Source organism: Corella eumyota, chromosome 3 (genome assembly GCF_963082875.1).
Source record: "Corella eumyota chromosome 3, kaCorEumy4.1, whole genome shotgun sequence".
Classification (NCBI taxonomy): domain Eukaryota; kingdom Metazoa; phylum Chordata; class Ascidiacea; order Phlebobranchia; family Corellidae; genus Corella; species Corella eumyota.
Window position 1 is genome coordinate 20512941 of NC_137492.1, and position 17824 is coordinate 20530764.

General features: G+C 33.4%; 4 protein-coding genes across 6 annotated transcripts; 3 read left to right on the plus strand and 1 right to left on the minus strand.

The window, feature by feature from the left end:
* The first annotated feature begins 437 nt into the window (after positions 1-437).
* Positions 438-10956, plus strand: LOC145745407 (uncharacterized). 3 transcript variants are annotated; one of them, XM_082563473.1, is made up of 24 exons: positions 438-498; positions 762-898; positions 959-1278; positions 1414-1522; positions 2177-2293; positions 2351-2450; positions 2520-2661; positions 2788-2950; positions 3010-3319; positions 3399-3597; positions 3881-4046; positions 4198-4275; positions 5255-5458; positions 5516-5647; positions 5707-5813; positions 5962-6151; positions 6212-6328; positions 6403-7844; positions 7913-8930; positions 8989-9132; positions 9192-9324; positions 9385-9555; positions 9614-10383; positions 10492-10956. In XM_082563473.1, the coding sequence occupies exons 2-24, from the start codon at positions 770-772 to the stop codon at positions 10696-10698; spliced, it is 6468 nt and encodes a 2155-aa protein (XP_082419599.1). In that variant the 5' UTR covers positions 438-498; positions 762-769; the 3' UTR covers positions 10699-10956. The 3 variants fall into 3 exon arrangements, with proteins under 3 accessions (XP_082419599.1, XP_082419598.1, XP_082419600.1); XM_082563472.1 differs by lacking the exon at positions 438-498 and adding an exon at positions 608-705; XM_082563474.1 differs by lacking the exon at positions 438-498 and adding an exon at positions 608-705 and having other exon boundaries at positions 9614-10357; positions 10492-10666.
* A 301-nt stretch (positions 10957-11257) lies between these two features.
* Positions 11258-12657, plus strand: LOC145745705 (FUN14 domain-containing protein 1-like). Its single transcript, XM_082563849.1, has 2 exons — positions 11258-11466; positions 12076-12657. The coding sequence occupies exons 1-2, from the start codon at positions 11303-11305 to the stop codon at positions 12344-12346; spliced, it is 435 nt and encodes a 144-aa protein (XP_082419975.1). The 5' UTR covers positions 11258-11302; the 3' UTR covers positions 12347-12657.
* Positions 12658-12792: 135 nt separating this feature from the next.
* On the plus strand, positions 12793-15403 carry LOC145745035 (sorcin-like). Its single transcript, XM_082563020.1, has 6 exons — positions 12793-12866; positions 13675-13845; positions 14201-14328; positions 14434-14583; positions 14702-14870; positions 14932-15403. Exons 1-6 carry the CDS (start codon positions 12846-12848, stop codon positions 14971-14973), a joined length of 681 nt encoding a protein of 226 aa, XP_082419146.1. The 5' UTR covers positions 12793-12845; the 3' UTR covers positions 14974-15403.
* Positions 15182-16737, minus strand: LOC145745036 (uncharacterized). Its single transcript, XM_082563021.1, has 3 exons — positions 16616-16737; positions 15617-15744; positions 15182-15413 (listed from the first exon to the last, which is right to left on the minus strand). Exons 1-3 carry the CDS (start codon positions 16712-16714, stop codon positions 15287-15289), a joined length of 354 nt encoding a protein of 117 aa, XP_082419147.1. The 5' UTR covers positions 16715-16737; the 3' UTR covers positions 15182-15286.
* Positions 16738-17824: the final 1087 nt, after the last annotated feature.

Here is a 17824-nt window from a genome sequence, read left to right on the forward strand (position 1 = left end):
GGAAATAACCTTACCTGTATAAACGCTTTTTTGATTACTGAAAAAGTGAACTACTGATAAGATTTAATTTGGGTTAAATTTGACTTAAAAATTTAAAATCATTTTTGCCAGGCGATTACAAATACAAAAAAAAATTAACTTGGCGGAAGTCAGTATTTACATAATTTGTTTTTATAGTTTCATATGTTTGCGAGGATAAACAAATAAAGAACGCAAAATTAGTTTATGTGGATATAGCGCCCACTACCGATTGCAGTATTGAGAATTATTCTTTTATTTAATCTCGATATTTTGTTTTACTTTCAGTTCGTTTTGCACGCGCTGACATTTTATTAATGGATTTGTTAAGTGTTTTTTTATGTTTACGCTTAGCGTTTCAATAAGAGACTGTGATCTGAGTGTCGTTGCCAAGTTAATTTTGTAAAAATGATGGATTCGTTTTACAAAGAGAGTTGCTGTAATCGTGCTTACATGTTTCTACTGCTTAGAATTTAAAAGGTTATGCGACATAACATGTGGAATGTCGGTCTATTTTGTTTTAATATTGTTGCAGGTTCTGCTGTGATGTTTAACTTATTCGTTTAACCTTTTATTGTCTGTATTTTACAGAAAATTTGTTTTTTTTAGTTTATTATTAATTACAATGTAAAAAAGGTAAATTTGCCATGCCAACAAAAACTAATTCCACCACTAAGAAGGATTCAGGTTGGAAATTGTTAAAGACGGGTTTTTAAAAATTTTTAATAATTTGATGAAAACAGGTGAAGAGATGTCTCAATATGATCGACTGATTGAACAAGTCGAAAGCTTAAAGCTCGAAAACTCATCTTTGAAGAAGGAATTATGCAACAACTCAACGCAAATCAGCAAACTGGAATCGGAGGCACTCAGTTTAAAGGTTTAAGAATTTTTTGTTTAAACTGATGGTAAAATATTTCGTAATCAATCTTTTTAATAGAAAATGGTCATGAAGCTGGGCAACAGTATCAACCCTTATGGAAATATGGATTTTACTGGCAACAGTTCCTCATTTAGTCCAGTATTTCAACAATTTAACAACTCAAACAACCAACCTCATTATTCCAGCAACCAACCACAACACCCTAACAATAATTTACATCTTTCGAACAACCAAAATAATCGCCCGGTTAATGGAAACCTTAAGCAAAATGGTTTTTCCAATAATTATCCGCAAACTTTTTTAAATTTTATTCCATCGCCTTCAACAACAATCTCGTTGGAAATTATCAAGCAAATTAACACTCTAAAATTTAAAAGGTTTGTTGTAACACATTTAATTACTTTTTAAAGATGGCAACTTTAATTAAAAATTACTTTTTAAAGATGGCAACTTTAATTAAAAATTACTTTGTAAAGATGGCAACTTTAAGTAACATCTAAACAACTTTGTAGATCATCAATAATGAAGTCGTTGAAACAGGATGAAGTGAGAAAAGATAAATTTATGCGGCAGCTTAAAGACCTTCAAAGTAGACTCGATGACTTTATAGGCAAGGATAAGGTAAGTCCGTTGTCTTTATTTGATGTTTGGTTTAAGTAACAGTTTTTTTTTTAGGTGTGATTTTTTAAATATAAACTATTACCAAATTAAACATTTAAATTGGTTTATTAATAGTTGTTGTGAATGTATTGCATTGCTAGTTTAAACATAGATTGCATAGGTAAGTAAAGTTTGTGTCGCAGAGTGTTAAAGTAGCTGGATAAATAGTTATAGTTGAGTAGCTTTGGATGGCCCAAATTATTTGTTTGGAATGGTTGAAGGAATGTGATAAGGTCGGTGTTGCCTTGCAGTATTGGTCTAAGGGCCTATTCTGAAAAAACAAAATTTCTTGGCAGTAATAAGTTCTTAATTAAGGTAGTAATTACAGATAATTTATTAAAAATGATATTGTTTCAGTGTTTCGACACTAGGTTTGGCAGAGTTTTAAAGGCTAATTGAACAGGGAGGTATTGAAGTTGTGGCACATGTGCAGTTAAGAAAAGATGCAGTTAAAAAAAGATGCAAAAAACTTAAGTGATCAGATTAGCAAAAAAAGGTGTGACTTTAAACTATTACCAAATTAAATTTAAATCAGTTTATTAATAGTTGTTGTGAATAATATTTGTCGGTATTCATAACTTTAAATATTTTTTTTTGAAATATTAAATTTTTCAGCAATTCTCGCCAACATCGGACATGAGCCGCCACCAGGTGGAGCAACATATTTATGACATCACAGAAGCAATGGAAAAAGATCTTGGAACACCGGAAATAATGGAAAGCCGGGTTCAGGTGAGTTATTTTTAGATATTAACAGAGTTGAGGTTTTATGCCCAGTTTTATTTAAAGGAATGGCTGCACCAAATTCAAGTGATTGACTTCCAGATAAAGAAGTTTACTCACCACCTCATTTTACTTGAGCAACCAACATTTAAGTTTAACAATATAGGTGAGTACTTTATAATTTTGAATGATATTGACACAGAAATTATTTTGTAAAATAACTTTGTATTGACAGAGAATGTTGAGCACCCATTTTTAAAGGAGGGCATATATTTTATGAATACTTCAACTCAAACTCAGAACTCAACCTCAAGTCTAACGGAAACAAACAACATAAAAATTTCAATTGATATTCACTCTGGTTTAACTTGCTCAAGGTAACTAGGTTTTAACATTAAAATTAAGATTAGTAAAACATTTTACAAGTTTGGGTTGGTATATAAAAAATAATGAATTATTATTAAATAAGGCTGTAGAGATAAATTAAAACCTACTTTTAACAGAACTAGTCAAACAAATTTCACGTCCATGGCACAAGTTTCAAATAAGAATAACTCTGAGATCCATAGCAACCATTCATCAGATGTCCTTAGCAACAAGGAGATGTGCGGGTCATCGACAAGTTTTTCTTCTCTTCCCACCAAGATCCTAACTCACTCCAGCAAGGTAACTTTCTAGCTCCACAGTTTTAGTAACAAGTTAAGTTGCAATTATTTAACTTTTAGTGTGACGTGCATGAACTTCGCTCGATGTTAGGGTCCAACGATCGTGATGACATGAGCCACATCTTTCTTAATTTATCTTTATCCTATGAATCTTCACTTGCCCTCAAACAAGGAGGGTTCCTCCCTCTCCTCCTGCAACTTCTTCATGATGGGAACATTCTTCCTCCTCATCTTAAACCCAGCCAATCACAATCAAGCCATCAAATCAACCAATCTAAATTGTCGAGCAAAGAAGTCGCCCGGGAGAAGGATCAAATACAAAGCAAAAATGGAATAAAAGAAAGAGCCTCTAAATCTCTAAGAAATATTGGTTAGTTGTTGTATTAGTTGTGTTAAAACTATTTACACACATGCTCATTAAAGCAGGTAATAAGTTATATTTGTTTCAGTTACACACATTCATCCCAATCCTGAAGGAGTAGAGTTAAGAGTTTTATCTCTCCTTGAAGTGATTCGGGGCCACTGTTCGTTGCTCTATGCTTGTTTAAACAAGAGTGGGAAAGGATACGGTGAAGTGAAATCCAACGAAAACTTGATCCAATGTTTGAATGAAATCATGCATTTGTCGTACTACCCTAACGAGAGAGAGTAAGTTACTTTTAATAAGAGGCCATCAGTTTAACTTTAATACTTTTAAAATCATAATGTTATGCTAGAAAGCTTTTCATCCAAAATTTCATTTATGTAGCTTGAGTATTCTTTCATTCTAGTTTAAAAATACCAAGTTAAAAAGGCGATTTTAACTTTAAAGAATTATAATATTACAATAATATTATAAAATGTTTTGTAGTCAATCTTGATAACAAAAGTTAAAGTTTTAGTTAGTTTAAATGTAAAATTATTGTAATTTTAACTTTATTTCTTATTTTAGAGCTATTAATGAACTTGGCGGTTTGTTTTGTGTTGCCGAGTTTTTAATATTGGATGCTTACTGTGCCAGAGAATTTCATGTAGAAGAAGATAATTCGTTGATTCTGTTAAGAAAATTCGCGGGCCTGACCCTCACCAATTTAACGTTCGCCGACTCCATTAATAAGGTAATTTAGTCTTCATTATAATTTATTTTTGCACTTATTAAAAAACCTAATTAAAGAGCTGTGTAAGTTTAAAATCAATGTTTTAGTAATTTACTAAAAATTAGTTTTTTAAATAAAGTTTGTTTATTTTGGTCCACTTTTAATTGTTTAGACATTGTTGATCCACCTAGAAGGACTACTGGACGCAGTTAAAAGTTACCTTAACAGTGTATCAGAAGAAGTCAAACAAGTAAAAATTATTGATTTTAAGCAGACAGAGCTTCAAATAAATTATTAAACGCTGGCCATCTGTCTCTGCATGTTATTACCAACTGATTAGTTCTGCTCAATTTTTAATGAGTTTTAAAGGGGATTTTATTGATTTTTAACAAATTTGGAGAAAGGGCGAATTGTCATTTTTAGTATGTTTAAAATAAATCTAGAAATTTTAAAGTCCCATATTGGCAAAATTTTTTACCTAAAAATTTATAAAGTTGGTGTCACTGAACACAAAAATGATTTTAAATAATTTCACCTATTTTTTAATGGTTACAACTAAAAAAAGTTTAATTAAAAAAAGAAAAGAAAACCCATGTTTGTGATGATGTAGAAAGTACTAGCTTGTATACACTCTATATGTTAACTTAGTACTTTCTACGTCACACGAAAAAATATGGTAACCTGGTCTTTTAAGTTAATTATTTTCCAGTATTTTTGAAAATTAAATTGTAAGTACCACAGACATTTTTTAAAGGTTTTAAAGCTATTTTATGATTCAGTGTCAACCATACTAACGTGCTATATACATCACTTACAAAATTCCAAAACTTTGTAAGATAGCACTTTAAAGTAATAATTATTATTTAAACAACTTTAATTAGTGGTTAAAAGTTTCCCCATTAAAATTAAATCTTAAATGTGGTTTCCTGTGTAAACTTAAACCGACAGAACTGCTTTATTTACTAATCTAAGAGATAAAATCTGCAGCGAGAAAATCTTCAAATTTTTGATGTTTTGAGATTAGGTTAAAATTTTTGTGGTGCAGATTAATTTGGTTTTGCGTTGAGCTTTGTTAAGAAACCAGATTGTTATTAATTTAAACAAATCAGTGCCAGATAATCCTCAGCTTACAAATTGTCTGCAATCTTTCTCCTTATTTTTATTAATTTTTAAAATTTAATGAAATGTGAAATTTTTCGAGCTTTATTAAACCCTTTTTATTGTTTCAGGCAATGGCGAGCATATTACGTAACCTTTCATGGCAAGCTGACAACAAAGGTCGTGAACTTCTAAAACAAACCGGAGTTGTAAGAATATTGACCTTGAGTTTATTAAAGGTCAAGAAAGAGGGGACTTTAAAGAGCATGTTAAGTGCTCTGTGGAATTTATCGGGCCATTGCGTTGAAAACAGAGAAACAATCTGCAATGTGGAGGTAAGTTGTTTAAGACCATCATAGCCACATAATCTTTAACTTTATGTTCTCTTGCAGGGCTCTCTAGCATTTCTAGTGTGCACATTATCCTACAAATCACAATCGAAGTCAAGTCATGTTGTTGAAAGTGGGGGAGGAATTCTCAGAAATCTTTCAAATATTATCGCAAAAAATCAAGAGTATCGAAAGGTGCCAAAAAGTTGTTATTTTATGAAATATGTGTTTGTAAACTTTTATTTATGTTTTAGATTCTGCGAAAACACGACTGTCTCGAGATATTAATCCAACATTTGACATCGGCAAGTTTAACTATAGTTAGTAATGCCTGTGGAACGTTATGGAATCTTTCCAATGGGTAAATTATGTGAACTACTCTAATAAATTATTTATAAAAGGACAATCAACATTTTAAATAATTAATCGCAGAGTATTGATGTGTGTATGAAAAGCTATTTTATTTTCAATATGGAATTTGCCGCTAATTCATAATCTTTTTGTTTAAGGAATGCAGAGGATCAGCAAATGTTGTGGGAACTTGGCGCTGTTGGAAAGTTGCGAAAGTTGATCAACTCTAAACATGAGGTTATAAGTAAAGGAAGCAGTGCAACCCTTAAACATTTAATGGGCAACAGACCAAATAAAATAAATGATATTATTTCCAATCCATCTAACAGTGGCCTGCCAACTCTCCAGGTTTGTGGACGAAACTTAGACTCCCACTAAAATAAAAAGTAAATTAATATTTTGTACCAGGTTCGAAAACAAAAACAATTGGAATCTTCAATAAAGTTTGTGACATCACAAGCCAACGAGGATTTTTCACCACACCAACACGCTTCAGTGATCATCGATCAGCGACAAAGTTCACAGGCAAAAAAATTTTATTTAAATATTTTTTTAAATAAACTTTAATTGATTTTAACAATTTATTTATATTTTTGTAGAATCACAAAAACTACCAACCAGCTGGGTATTCAGGAAGTTTAAGAAATATTACTTCACAAGCCTGGGTAGATCCCCAACTAACCCCCTCAACAACCTTACCCAAAACTACTGGGTTAAAGTTTGTGGATAAAGGGGGAAAAATGACTTTTAGTCCTTGGGTACGTGAGTCTAATAAAGCAACAGATATCGCCAGAAAACTTGAGCAAATCGAGGATTACGCAGATAATGACGAAGTCCCTGTTAACTACTGTCTCCAATATCAAGATGATACCGCTGGAGGGCAGAGTGGGGTAAAAATATTCAACGAACAAAAACCAAACAAATCTGGACTAAAAGTTCGACTTCAAACCCCCAGTGAGGCAGTGCCTGTTGATTCGACGGCTGAACAACGCAAGCAACACGCCGATAATGTTGATTTCAATGCTGTTGAAATGCCAACAAATTTTGGAGCAATTTATCATGAGGAGGAAATATCTGGGGTTGTTACCTCAACATCATTGGGGATGCAACCTTATAATGAAGTGGTCCAGCCTACTATTCAACCCTACTCTAAAGTGGTGCAACCTAATGATGTAGATGTATACAAGAAATACGATGTGGAGAATACACCGATATGTTTTAGTGGAAATTCATCGTTAAGTGATCCATGTGACAACCAAGTGAAAGAAAATGATGAAAATAAGTCGGAACAGGGCGACAAATTCCCCCTAAACTTTCCAGATTATGAATACTGCAAGTCCAACAGGCCAAGCGGTATAGCAACACCCAAGACACCGTACTATGGAGAAACTCCGATGGTTTTCAGCCGACATTCGCCCGTGTCTTCAGTCAACACCGACGATTGTTCATCGGTTTGTAGTGATGTCAGTAGCCAAGGTTCAAGGTTGCAGAGTGGGGTTATAAGCGATGGGGATCTCCCTGAAAGTCCGGGGCAGTCGATGCCTACAAGTCGGGGTTGTTCCCCCAAGAATAGAAAGCCAAGTTTTATTGACAATTGTGTGCGCCGGGATGTGACCAAACCCAAACCTTACAGAGATGTTGCCACTGAACCTGGTGTGAGCACGAAAGTAGAAGTCAGTGAAAGAGCGATCGTACAGGCAGGTTACATTACTTCACTCCCCACTAATGATGAAATTAACCATTATGTTGATGAAGGAACTTTCTCCCCAATGTCTCCCCTTAGTGGAATCAGTTTGATCAAGGAGGGTGATTGCCAGTATGGTGACACAAATGTGCCACGGCGATGTCACAACTCCAATTCTTATGCAAGTCGGTCTTCCGCGACTGGTGAATCTATTCCTGCATCAAAAAGGCTCACTAAAAAGGAAGTGACACCTAGTGTTCAAAAAGCTGATTCACTTAGCGATTCAAGCTCATCGAGTGACGACGACGACCTTCTTGCAGAATGTATTGAATTTGCCGTTAAACTCGGAGAAAAGAAGTAAGTTTATGATTTCTTAATTATTTATCTTAATTAACTGCCTTATTTAATATTGTTTATAATTTTAGATCTTCAAGCAAAAGTTCATCAAAATCCCGTAAACTATTGAAAGATAAAAACAGTTCTAATAAGAATGAGGCTTCACTTCTTAAATATAATCCCAAGGTTGAAGAAAAGTTCAAAGGTTTGGAATCGGAAACAACCACAGATACCTCAATGGTGAAAAGTAATCGCACTCAGGCTTGTAGACAAGTTATTAATGAAGTGGAAACATTAACTGAAAGTTACAGCGTCAAAAAACAAATGAATTTGGTGAAACGAAGTCAATCCGATCAACATTTGCAAGTCACTTCAACTTCTGCAGTTAAAGTCCAAGCTTTTTTGCTGAGTCGTCCCGCCACATTTAACACCGAAGGAACCCCGATTGAAATGTCGCGGTCCACGTCACTTAGCAACATAACAATGGATTCTGGGTCCGACTTTGACTTCTCTGCTTTGCACAAAAGAATTGGAGATAGAAAGTTGCCGAGTAACTTGTTGTTTACAAACAAGGCTGGTGATTGTGATGTGACGCAACAAAGTGGAACCGAGGACAGTAAAAAAATCTTAAACAACATCGAAGAACAACTACAAAATCTGACATTGAATACGGCGAGTGACCTTGCTCTAAAGATTGGATATGTGACATCAATGCCCGATTGTGATGAAATAAGGAAATTCAATAATGAAGGCTCCATTTGCGGGCAAACAACTTTTAGTGCCTTAACAATTGACAGCAAAACTAGAATAGCGCCGTGTTTTCCTAAAACTCACCAAATGATCAAAAAACCTGAAGATAATTTAACATCTTTGTTATCAAATAATCCACGATCTATCAACCAATTTTCTAGTAAAAATAATCCACAATATTCACTGAACAACGAACAATGTTTATCCAATAATGTTCCATACCCTGTACAGCAAAAGTTTTTAGATGAAGTTGTAGTCCAAGAGGAGCCGATAAAAGATGATTCAGAAACCCAAACTCGACATTACGGTGAAGATTTTAAAAATCCAATAAAGGACCACCAAATTAGTTTCAATTTGGTAAGTTTTAAACAGGCCCAATATTTAAGTACAGTTACGTTAATACTTGACACTTTAGGTGGAAGACACTCCAGGTTTCCTCAGTGGAGATTCTCTCAGCTCTCTAGACATTGATTCTGATGGTGATGACGACTTGTTGAAGGACTGCATCTCCTCAGCGATGCCTGTTGCAAGAAGGGATCAAACCGCACCAATTCCTCCCGTACGTTTATCTTTATTCTCTTGTTATTAATTGCGTTACTTTATTGATTGATTTTGCAGATTCAACTTGTGGAAAATTCTGACCTGATTACCCCTAACCATGTGACCCCAGAAGGAATTATTGACTGGGTCAAAATGGGTGAACAAGCTGAAGTTGCCATTTCAAGAATTCCTGATCTCTCTCATTCACTAGGTGGCACTTTATTTTAATATTTGTAGTTGGATATTTTTTGTGACTAAATTGTGTTTATAGGTGGCTCAATGAGTTCCGATATGGGTTCGATGGTGCTTGGAGGTGATGCGAAAACAATTATGAAGCAGCAGAACAAACCGAAGATATTAAAAGAGCCGATCAAAGGAGGAAGAAAAGTTAAAGTTAAAGAGGTATACCGGGGCAAGGAAAGTTGTTCAACTGCTTCTTCAGGTAAAAGTTGTTTTGTTTAACCTGTGAGATTGGTTGTTAAAGCGAGATGTTGTTGCAGGCACGAAGCAAATGCGCAACAAAAGTGGTTCAAGCAAAAGTCCGTGCAGTAAATGTAATTCCCGACTTCCCTTATCATCCTCTATGGGAAAACTTGCAGAAAAGAGAAACAAACAAAATATGGAAGCCCGCAAACCAATTCGATCACAAAGTGCTCATTCAGGGTCAAGTGTCACACAAATATATCCTCCCCTAAAGAGGATAAACTCGATTATTTTTAATGGAGTTGTGCAAATGGCTGAACGTGGAGATCATATTTTCACAGAGGGTCGGATCAAAGAACGGACTTTTATTCAAGACCAGCCGAGCCTCACTTTGCTTCAAAATCCGGTCCATTCATCAGGAAAGAAAAAGGGAAAAATTTCTTGGAAGGGATTCAAGAAGTTACTTTCCCCCAGTGAGGATAATAAAACTTTAACCTCATCACCAGGGAAAACTTTGACGCCTTCTTCTGGAAGAAAGAAAATGCCAAAGAAAACAAAACAAGTAAATGTGGTCGTGCATGACCAACCAAAAGCGAAAAAGTCAACACCAAAAGTGACCACCAAACCTCATGCCATGCCATCAAGACATGCCACAAAATTACATACCACGTCACGACTCAGTAGCAGCCCAGTATCAAGCCTTTCACTCTCGAGTAGTAACGGAAGCGACCGGTCGAGTCCGTCTGTCCGCTCGTCGGTTGGGACGTGGAGAAGAACGCCACCTAGAGGATCAATCTGCTCAGAATCCAAGCGTACATCAGGTCAGAATGCACGGTCGTTAAGCGAGGTATATGTTGTGTTCTCATTATGATGTCATAATGAATTTTGTTGTTTTGTAAATGTTGTTTTTATTAGGTAACAAAACTTAATTTAACTTGTGTTGACTTTATAACAGAAAGAAAACTTCAAGCGACAAAATGTGGTTGAAGTTATAAGTCCAGAGCCACATCGAGTGGCCATAAGTGCTCAAACAACCCACCGAGTAATCCGGGGTGCTCAAACCCACCACCGTGTGGTTCAACAAGTGGCACCATTTAATTACAAACCAAAGAAAAAAATGGAGCCTTCAGATACAGAATCAACTAAGCAAACCACAGTGTAATATTGCACACATTGTGTAAAAGATTTATTTCAGTTGCAAAAGATTTATAGATATTAATAAAGCTATAAAAGCAAATTTAAAGTATTTCTGTAAAACTTATTAATTTTTTTGGTGTGTAACTTGCTGGTGCTTTAAGGACTTTGGTACTTATTATTTAAAAGCATTTTACCTTTGAATATATATTTCATTTTGTCTAGTTTTATGTTAAAGCATGTTTATTTATATCAATGTCATTTGTTAATAAAAATATCCTCATAGTTTATAAGGTTAAACCGAAGTTATTTATATGGAAATCAAAAAGGTTCGAAAGTTTTGAAATGCAACATTTTTATTTACTTAGATTTGTTTTCTAAATCTGGGCATATTTCTACCATTGACAGGTATACAATTTGTAAACAAATATTATTTTTTAGGGTCATTATCGGGCATAGCTTTCTAACTGCCAATATTTTCCTGGAATTCGACTTTGGTATTTTTTGCTGTTTTAAGTATTTTGGCAACACTTATTTTCGCTATTTTAGACATTGTCATTTGTTTATACAGAGATAATAATATTTGTGTGTACTGGTATCGTTAGAGTTACTTTTTACTTAGCAACTAAGTTATGAATAGTGATGCAATACCGCCCGTATCTGATCAAGACGGCGAAAGCTTTGAGGTTCTAGATGTTTCGGACGTGAACAATCGAGCTTTGTTGGAAAGATTAACCGGAATAATGGACCTTGGCAATCCAACTCAACAAGTTGTTATTGGTGGTGCAAGTGGATGGTAAATATTAAGTAATTTAACGTTTGAAAAATGTTGCCATATTAAACATAGGTGGGACAGTAAAAATGTAAATTTATTAGGAAGTAATCCTTTACACAATCAGACAATGCATTAACTTAGTAAATCTTATTAATGTATAGTTAAATATCCTTTTACGATTGATTTAATATGCACTTTTAACTTTAGATGTTATATCTACTTTAAATTTTTTAAAACAACCAAGGTTTAACCGGCAGCATTGTGTAGTGGCCAGAACACTTGTCTTCAATAAATGAGGTCCTGGGTTTGATCCCCACTGCTCTCATCCTTTAGCACTATTGAGTAAGGTGCTATAAACGATATAAACTTCTGCTAAAGTCAACTTTTATTTAGCCAATTAATTATCAGGCAATTATAATCTATAATATCCCAAATTACCAAAAACAACTCGAGACTGGGTTGAGGTAATTGAAGTTACTTTATGTTTAGGTCGCGCATTCGACCTTCCCCACATCGCAGATAAATAAATGTGAAAAAAGTGTTATTGTACCCACTTTTGATCTTAATTGTTACATTTGAATTGAATTTATTAATACAACTCGGGTATTATTGTAGTTTTTTGTTTTTCAGGGTTGTTGGTTTTCTATTTCGCAAATTTGGCCGTGTTATGGCTTCAGCTGTGGGAGGAGGTTTGCTTATTGTTCAAGTTGCAAATCAATCGGGTTACATTAAAGTTAACTGGAGAAAAGTAAACAAAGACACTGAAAAAATGGCTAATAATATTCAAAAAAATCACCCTGAAGTTCAATCTTATTTGTCTAAGATAAAAGAACTTTGCAAAAACAATGTCCCAGTCTCAGTTGGATTTATCGGAGGCTTTTTAGTTGGCATGGCAACTTAAAATGGTTTCTAATATTTTTTAATTTGGTTTGCATTAGCTTTTGTATTATTTTTTTTTAAGTTTTGTTTTGTCATGTATTTAAATTATACTCTAACAATTTTAAATTCCTTGGACATAGTTTGTTGTGATCTTATTAAAGATGTAATTTTAGTAGGAGCTGAAATAAAATTTCTGCTTAATTAAGAAGTCTTTATCGTAATTGTAGGGGTCATAAAGTCTTAAGTGGATTGTTGCAAATGTTTTTTGTTTAAATATATTGATGAGAATACAATCTTATACTCGTATATGGTTGACACTCTAAGTATTGTAATAAAAATTAAAAAAACTAAGAAAAGAAAAGTTGTTTGAAAGATTTATGAATCTCAAATTTGTTCTCTGTTTAGACCAAAATTTTTTTGGAAACACTATAGTGCAAGGTTACTCGACCGTGACTTCGGTAAACACAGTGACGTCATTGTGTTGCAATTTTAAGAATCGCGAAAAATTTGTTAAAAGTAAAATGTCGTGGCAAAACCAAAACGTAAGTTTTAAATTTTTCTTGAATTCACGGCTTTTGCTGTTTGTTTATTTTATTGTTTTTTTGAATGTTATTTATAGGTTGGCAGGTTCCAGGCTGGAAAATAGGGCAGGGGCAGGTTGGCGTCATTATTGAGATACTATTATGTGGTGGCCCCGCATTAAGTTTATGTTGCAATATAAGGACCGATTTCCATACATACTATAGTTGCCAAGTCAAATTTCATATTTTAAGATGATTTTAAGAAAACTAAAATAAAAATACTTCTGTTTTTTTTTTTATTTATCTAAATCTTATCTTAATCAAAAACTTTTATCTTTCCATCAAAAAGCTTGTTATATGATCTTGCAAACCATATAGGTCGACAGCTCTGGCATGTATGGCAAATTGGAGGCAATACTAAAATATGGGATGCGTAATAGTGCTTTACCATTTGTAAACGTTAACATAAATTTGCAAAGTGCGGGATAAAACGGCATTTTTGTACTTATCTGCGGGATAAATGCTGTATTTTCTTAAAGTACCAAAGGATAATGCGGGATTGACTTTAAAGGTCAAGGGATGATGCAAAATCGACTATAAAGTGGAAGGGAAGATTAGGGAAGGGTATAAAAATTCCGTCTTTTTTCGCATTTTCCCGCATCCTGTATTTTAGCACTAACCCAAATTGGTTTGCGACATTCTTAGTGTACAATTGTGTAACAACTTTAACTTTGGTGTGTGTATTAATATTTCTGTGGGTGTCATTGCATTTAGAAAAAAATATTTAACATATATACTTGATATGAGTACTAAAATGCCTTTTTAATAGAGTTCGTATGGTAACCAACAACCTTATGGCCAACCAGTGAACCAATATGGCCAACCATATAACCAACAGTATGGTCAACAACATAACCAACCATATGGTCAACCCTATAGTCAACAAAACAACCAGCAGTGTCCACCTGGAATGGATCCCACAGTTTTCTTCTGGTTTCAGGTTTTTTCTAATATTTATTGCTTTATATAAACATGTTTTACACACCTTGTAAACTTAAGCAACTGTTGTGTGCAAAGTTGGTAAACTGGCCAAATATCGGATCTGAAAAGTAAGCCAGTTTTCGTATACTTTTTGTAACGCCTTATTCAACGGTGTTCCAACATGAGAGCAGTGGGGGTCGACCCAGGACCTCAAATGGGTTATTAATCAAATATTGGGGTGAGTTTAATTTAAAAGTGTTTCGTTTTGTTTTTCTGTCAACCTTTGTCACCCTGTTTTTGTCTTTCTAAAAAATAGGGCAAATTAAAGGCACTTAGTGTCAGACTATAAATTGTAAAATGGAAAATATTTTTAGTCAGTGGATCAGGATGGGTCAGGAAAAATTAGTTCAGCAGAATTGCGAAAGGCTTTAATGAACAATAAAATGAAACAATTTAACCATGAAACCTGCAGACTCATGATAGGAATGTTTGACAAAGATAAGTAAGTTAACTTTTCTGATTTAATATTAAGTTACTTTACATATAAAAAAAAATTCATTGAAAACTGTTTTTGCATAAAAAACAAATTCTTATTTATTTAATAAAGGGATGGTTCAATAAACTTACAAGAATTCGGGTCATTATGGAATTATATTCAGCAGTGGAGGCAGTGTTTTGACTCATTTGACACAGATCATTCTGGAAATATAGACTGTGGGGAACTGCACAGAGCTTTTAACACTTTTGGATACAGATTGTGAGTGACCAAAACTTAATATTTTGTGCTTTTCGTGAGGCTGCCAGCATATTTTATTGCTTCATTGTTAGTAAATTAAATGGTGTATTTTTTGCCTTAATCATGTATATTTATCTAGATCTTTGGATTTCTGTCGTTTAGTTGTCCGAGTTTTTGACAAAACTTCAATAAATTCGATTGATTTTGATGATTTCATTCAAGTTTGTGTGACCTTGCATATTTTGACAGACAAGTTTCGGGAAAAAGATAGCAGTGGAAGCGGAATTGTACACCTTTCCTATGAACAAGTCAGTTAAACTGTTTAATTTTTTGTTAATTAAAAGTTTTATATCCATTTGTATTTTTTAGTTTTTGGACATGGTGTTGGACAACACATTGAATATTGTGTAAGTAGATTTTATTCTGTTTAATTTAAATTCTTTTCTGTTTTGAAGTAGTTCTTTAATTTTAAATTGTCCAAATAATGTTTAATTAATATTTTATGCATTTAGTGTTTTATGAATTTTACTTTATCACTATTATGTTAAACGTAATTTTATTAAAAATTTATTTGTCGTTCCTTTGTACTTTTTACTTGTTTAATTACATCAAGTTGCAATTTTAATCTGCATTGTTTATAAAGTTATTTTATTTACGATAATAAAAATAAAGAGTAATCAATTTTTCACTAAAAACAAAGTCAGGCAATTATTTAAATGAATATTTAACGTGCCTCCCACAATGCATTGGGATGGCCTATAATAAGATTGTGGTCACGAAGAACTTTTCCTTTTCTTTGAATTTGATTGTAAATATTTGTTGGAACGCCTTTAATGGAATGCAGTGATTGGCTGAAAATAAATGACCCAAAATGTTTATTTAAATTTTCAGGTAACATAATGTATTTAAATTTTCTTCAATTTAATTTCTTGTTTTTTATTCTTTTTTTTGAAATTTAAAAGAGGTAATTTACAACAAATTAAAAACAAGTTTCATGGTAATACTCAAAAGCAATTTAACTAATTATTGTTGGCCATTTTAAAAAAAAAAATACCTGTTTGTGACGTCACCCTTGACGTCATTGAGGTGGTTTTGTAGCTCTTGCATCTTTCTATTTTGTCTGTCGATTAAATTTTGTTCGTCTTGTTTCGCTTTTTCGACCAATCTTCGTGCTTGTTCCTCCTTTATTACAACACAAAGGGTTATTATTAGGTCAAAATAGTGACAAGGGGTTATTGTGACGAAAGTGTTCGGTTACAGACCACAGTAAAACGATGTCAATTAAGTAACTCGAGTCGTCCTTGAAGCGCCCTCTCTAATCTTTGGGTGTTTTTAATATGGTTTAAACCTAGGCATTCCTGCGTACCCCTTTTATACTCTCGCGTTCCCCCTTCACAAATTTAAACAGAAAACCCCAATTTTTTACGTCACGTTAATTGCAAAGGTTGGCACAAAACCGTTAATACGTTAAACGTTAATTAACTTAGTTAATGTTTTTGTGATTTAACTTTTAATTTTAAAAATTATAATCGGATCTGTTAAAGGTCGTTAAATTGTACTTTCGTTAAATTAAGTCTGTTAATTCTGGTTTTACAAGTAAATCCATGGTAATATAGGGACTATGTTTGTTTACTGGGGTCCTTCAATTGGTTTAAACGTCGCATTTTTGAACGATGTATGAAACTACTATTTGGCCGCTACTATTTGGGTATTTTGCCAGCTTTGAAAACTTCTTTTAAGCTTACGTTCGTGTAGTAAAAATATCAACTGAGATAACAAAGTTTTAGCGTTAGCGGTTATCGATAACTTCCGTTACATTGCATTTGATTTCATTAATTAAAGTAAACGAAGTTAATGTTTTGAGTAACGAACCACTGTTTAACAAAGTTACTTTTTTGGTTAACTGTGCCCACCTTTGAATGGTTAATTGTTAGTTAGTTCGGGAATAATAAATAAACAAAATGTACTTAAGGGTATTTTATGCGCAGTTTTATAACTTAAAGCCTTATGCGCACCAAAACTTGTAATTTCATTATATGTTTAAAACACTAACCTCTGCTTCTTTTAATCGCTCTTTAGCCGCTCTTTTTTTGTCAATAATTCGCTGTCTTCGTAAACTTTCTTCATGGTAAGCTCCACAACTAGACGCCATATTTGATGTAATGACTAAACAGTAATTTGTTGCTTTATAAATCGTTCTCAGGTGCGCCTTTACCGGTGGAGAATTAAAAAACTTAGGGGTTTTCTTTTATAAGTTAACAACTTACTAAAGTTGTAACTTGTTTTGCGTTTTTACAAATTCTTTAGTTTTAAATAGTTTGTTTTAAAGTGGTGGTTAGTTATTTTAATTGCGTCACTTTTAATCATAGGTCTATTTACCTTATTATGCTTGAGTTATTTACAGAATATATTTACAGAATTTTGTGCTAGATGTTTTTTGTTTATATCCTTATCCTTGATGTGGGAAAGTCAAACGCGCTTACGCTTAAACATAGAGTAACAACTGTTATTCCGACCCAGTCTCGAGTTGCCTTCAGCAGTTTGGGATAATATGGATTATAATTGCCCGATAATTAAGCCGCTGATTAAGTGCTGGCTTAGCAGGAGTTTATACCGTTTATAGTGCCGTACTCAAATGCTTTGCTTAGCAATATAACAAACCGTTTTACTAAAAATTAAAAGGTGAAGAAAAAAAATCTACTCTTTTTCGCCGGAACGATCCGCTTTTTTTCGCTAATTTTTCCGCGTTTTAAAATAACATCTGTGTTTTTTTTGTTTTATTGATTTTGTAAAAATTTTTAAATTGAAAACTTTTTTTGTAGATATTATATTGTTTGTGTAGACATTATGTTTTTTTTACCATTTGGACGATACAAAAAGTTATTATATTAGTTAAGATTGCGGCTAGAAAGAATAAACTACAGAAATGACTTTCACTTTAATTCTTTATAACCAGATAACTGTCAGTCTGAAGTCTACAGTCTGACTGTCAGACTGTACAAGCTGGCGAAAAGTTGTCCAATTCTGTTTGGGGTTTGAGTTAAATTAAACAAAATTGAAATTTTTGTGAGTAGTCTTAAGCTAGCAAAATAAATTTACAATTAATTGAGAATGGGACGGTGAACAAAAATGTCTCTGCTAGGTATACTCTATCAGTCTATGGTCGATACTAACTTCATAGATTAAACCTTTTAGACCACTCTATTAGAAAAATGCTGTTACCAATCATTTAACCAAAGTAATTTTGAGAGATTACGAAATA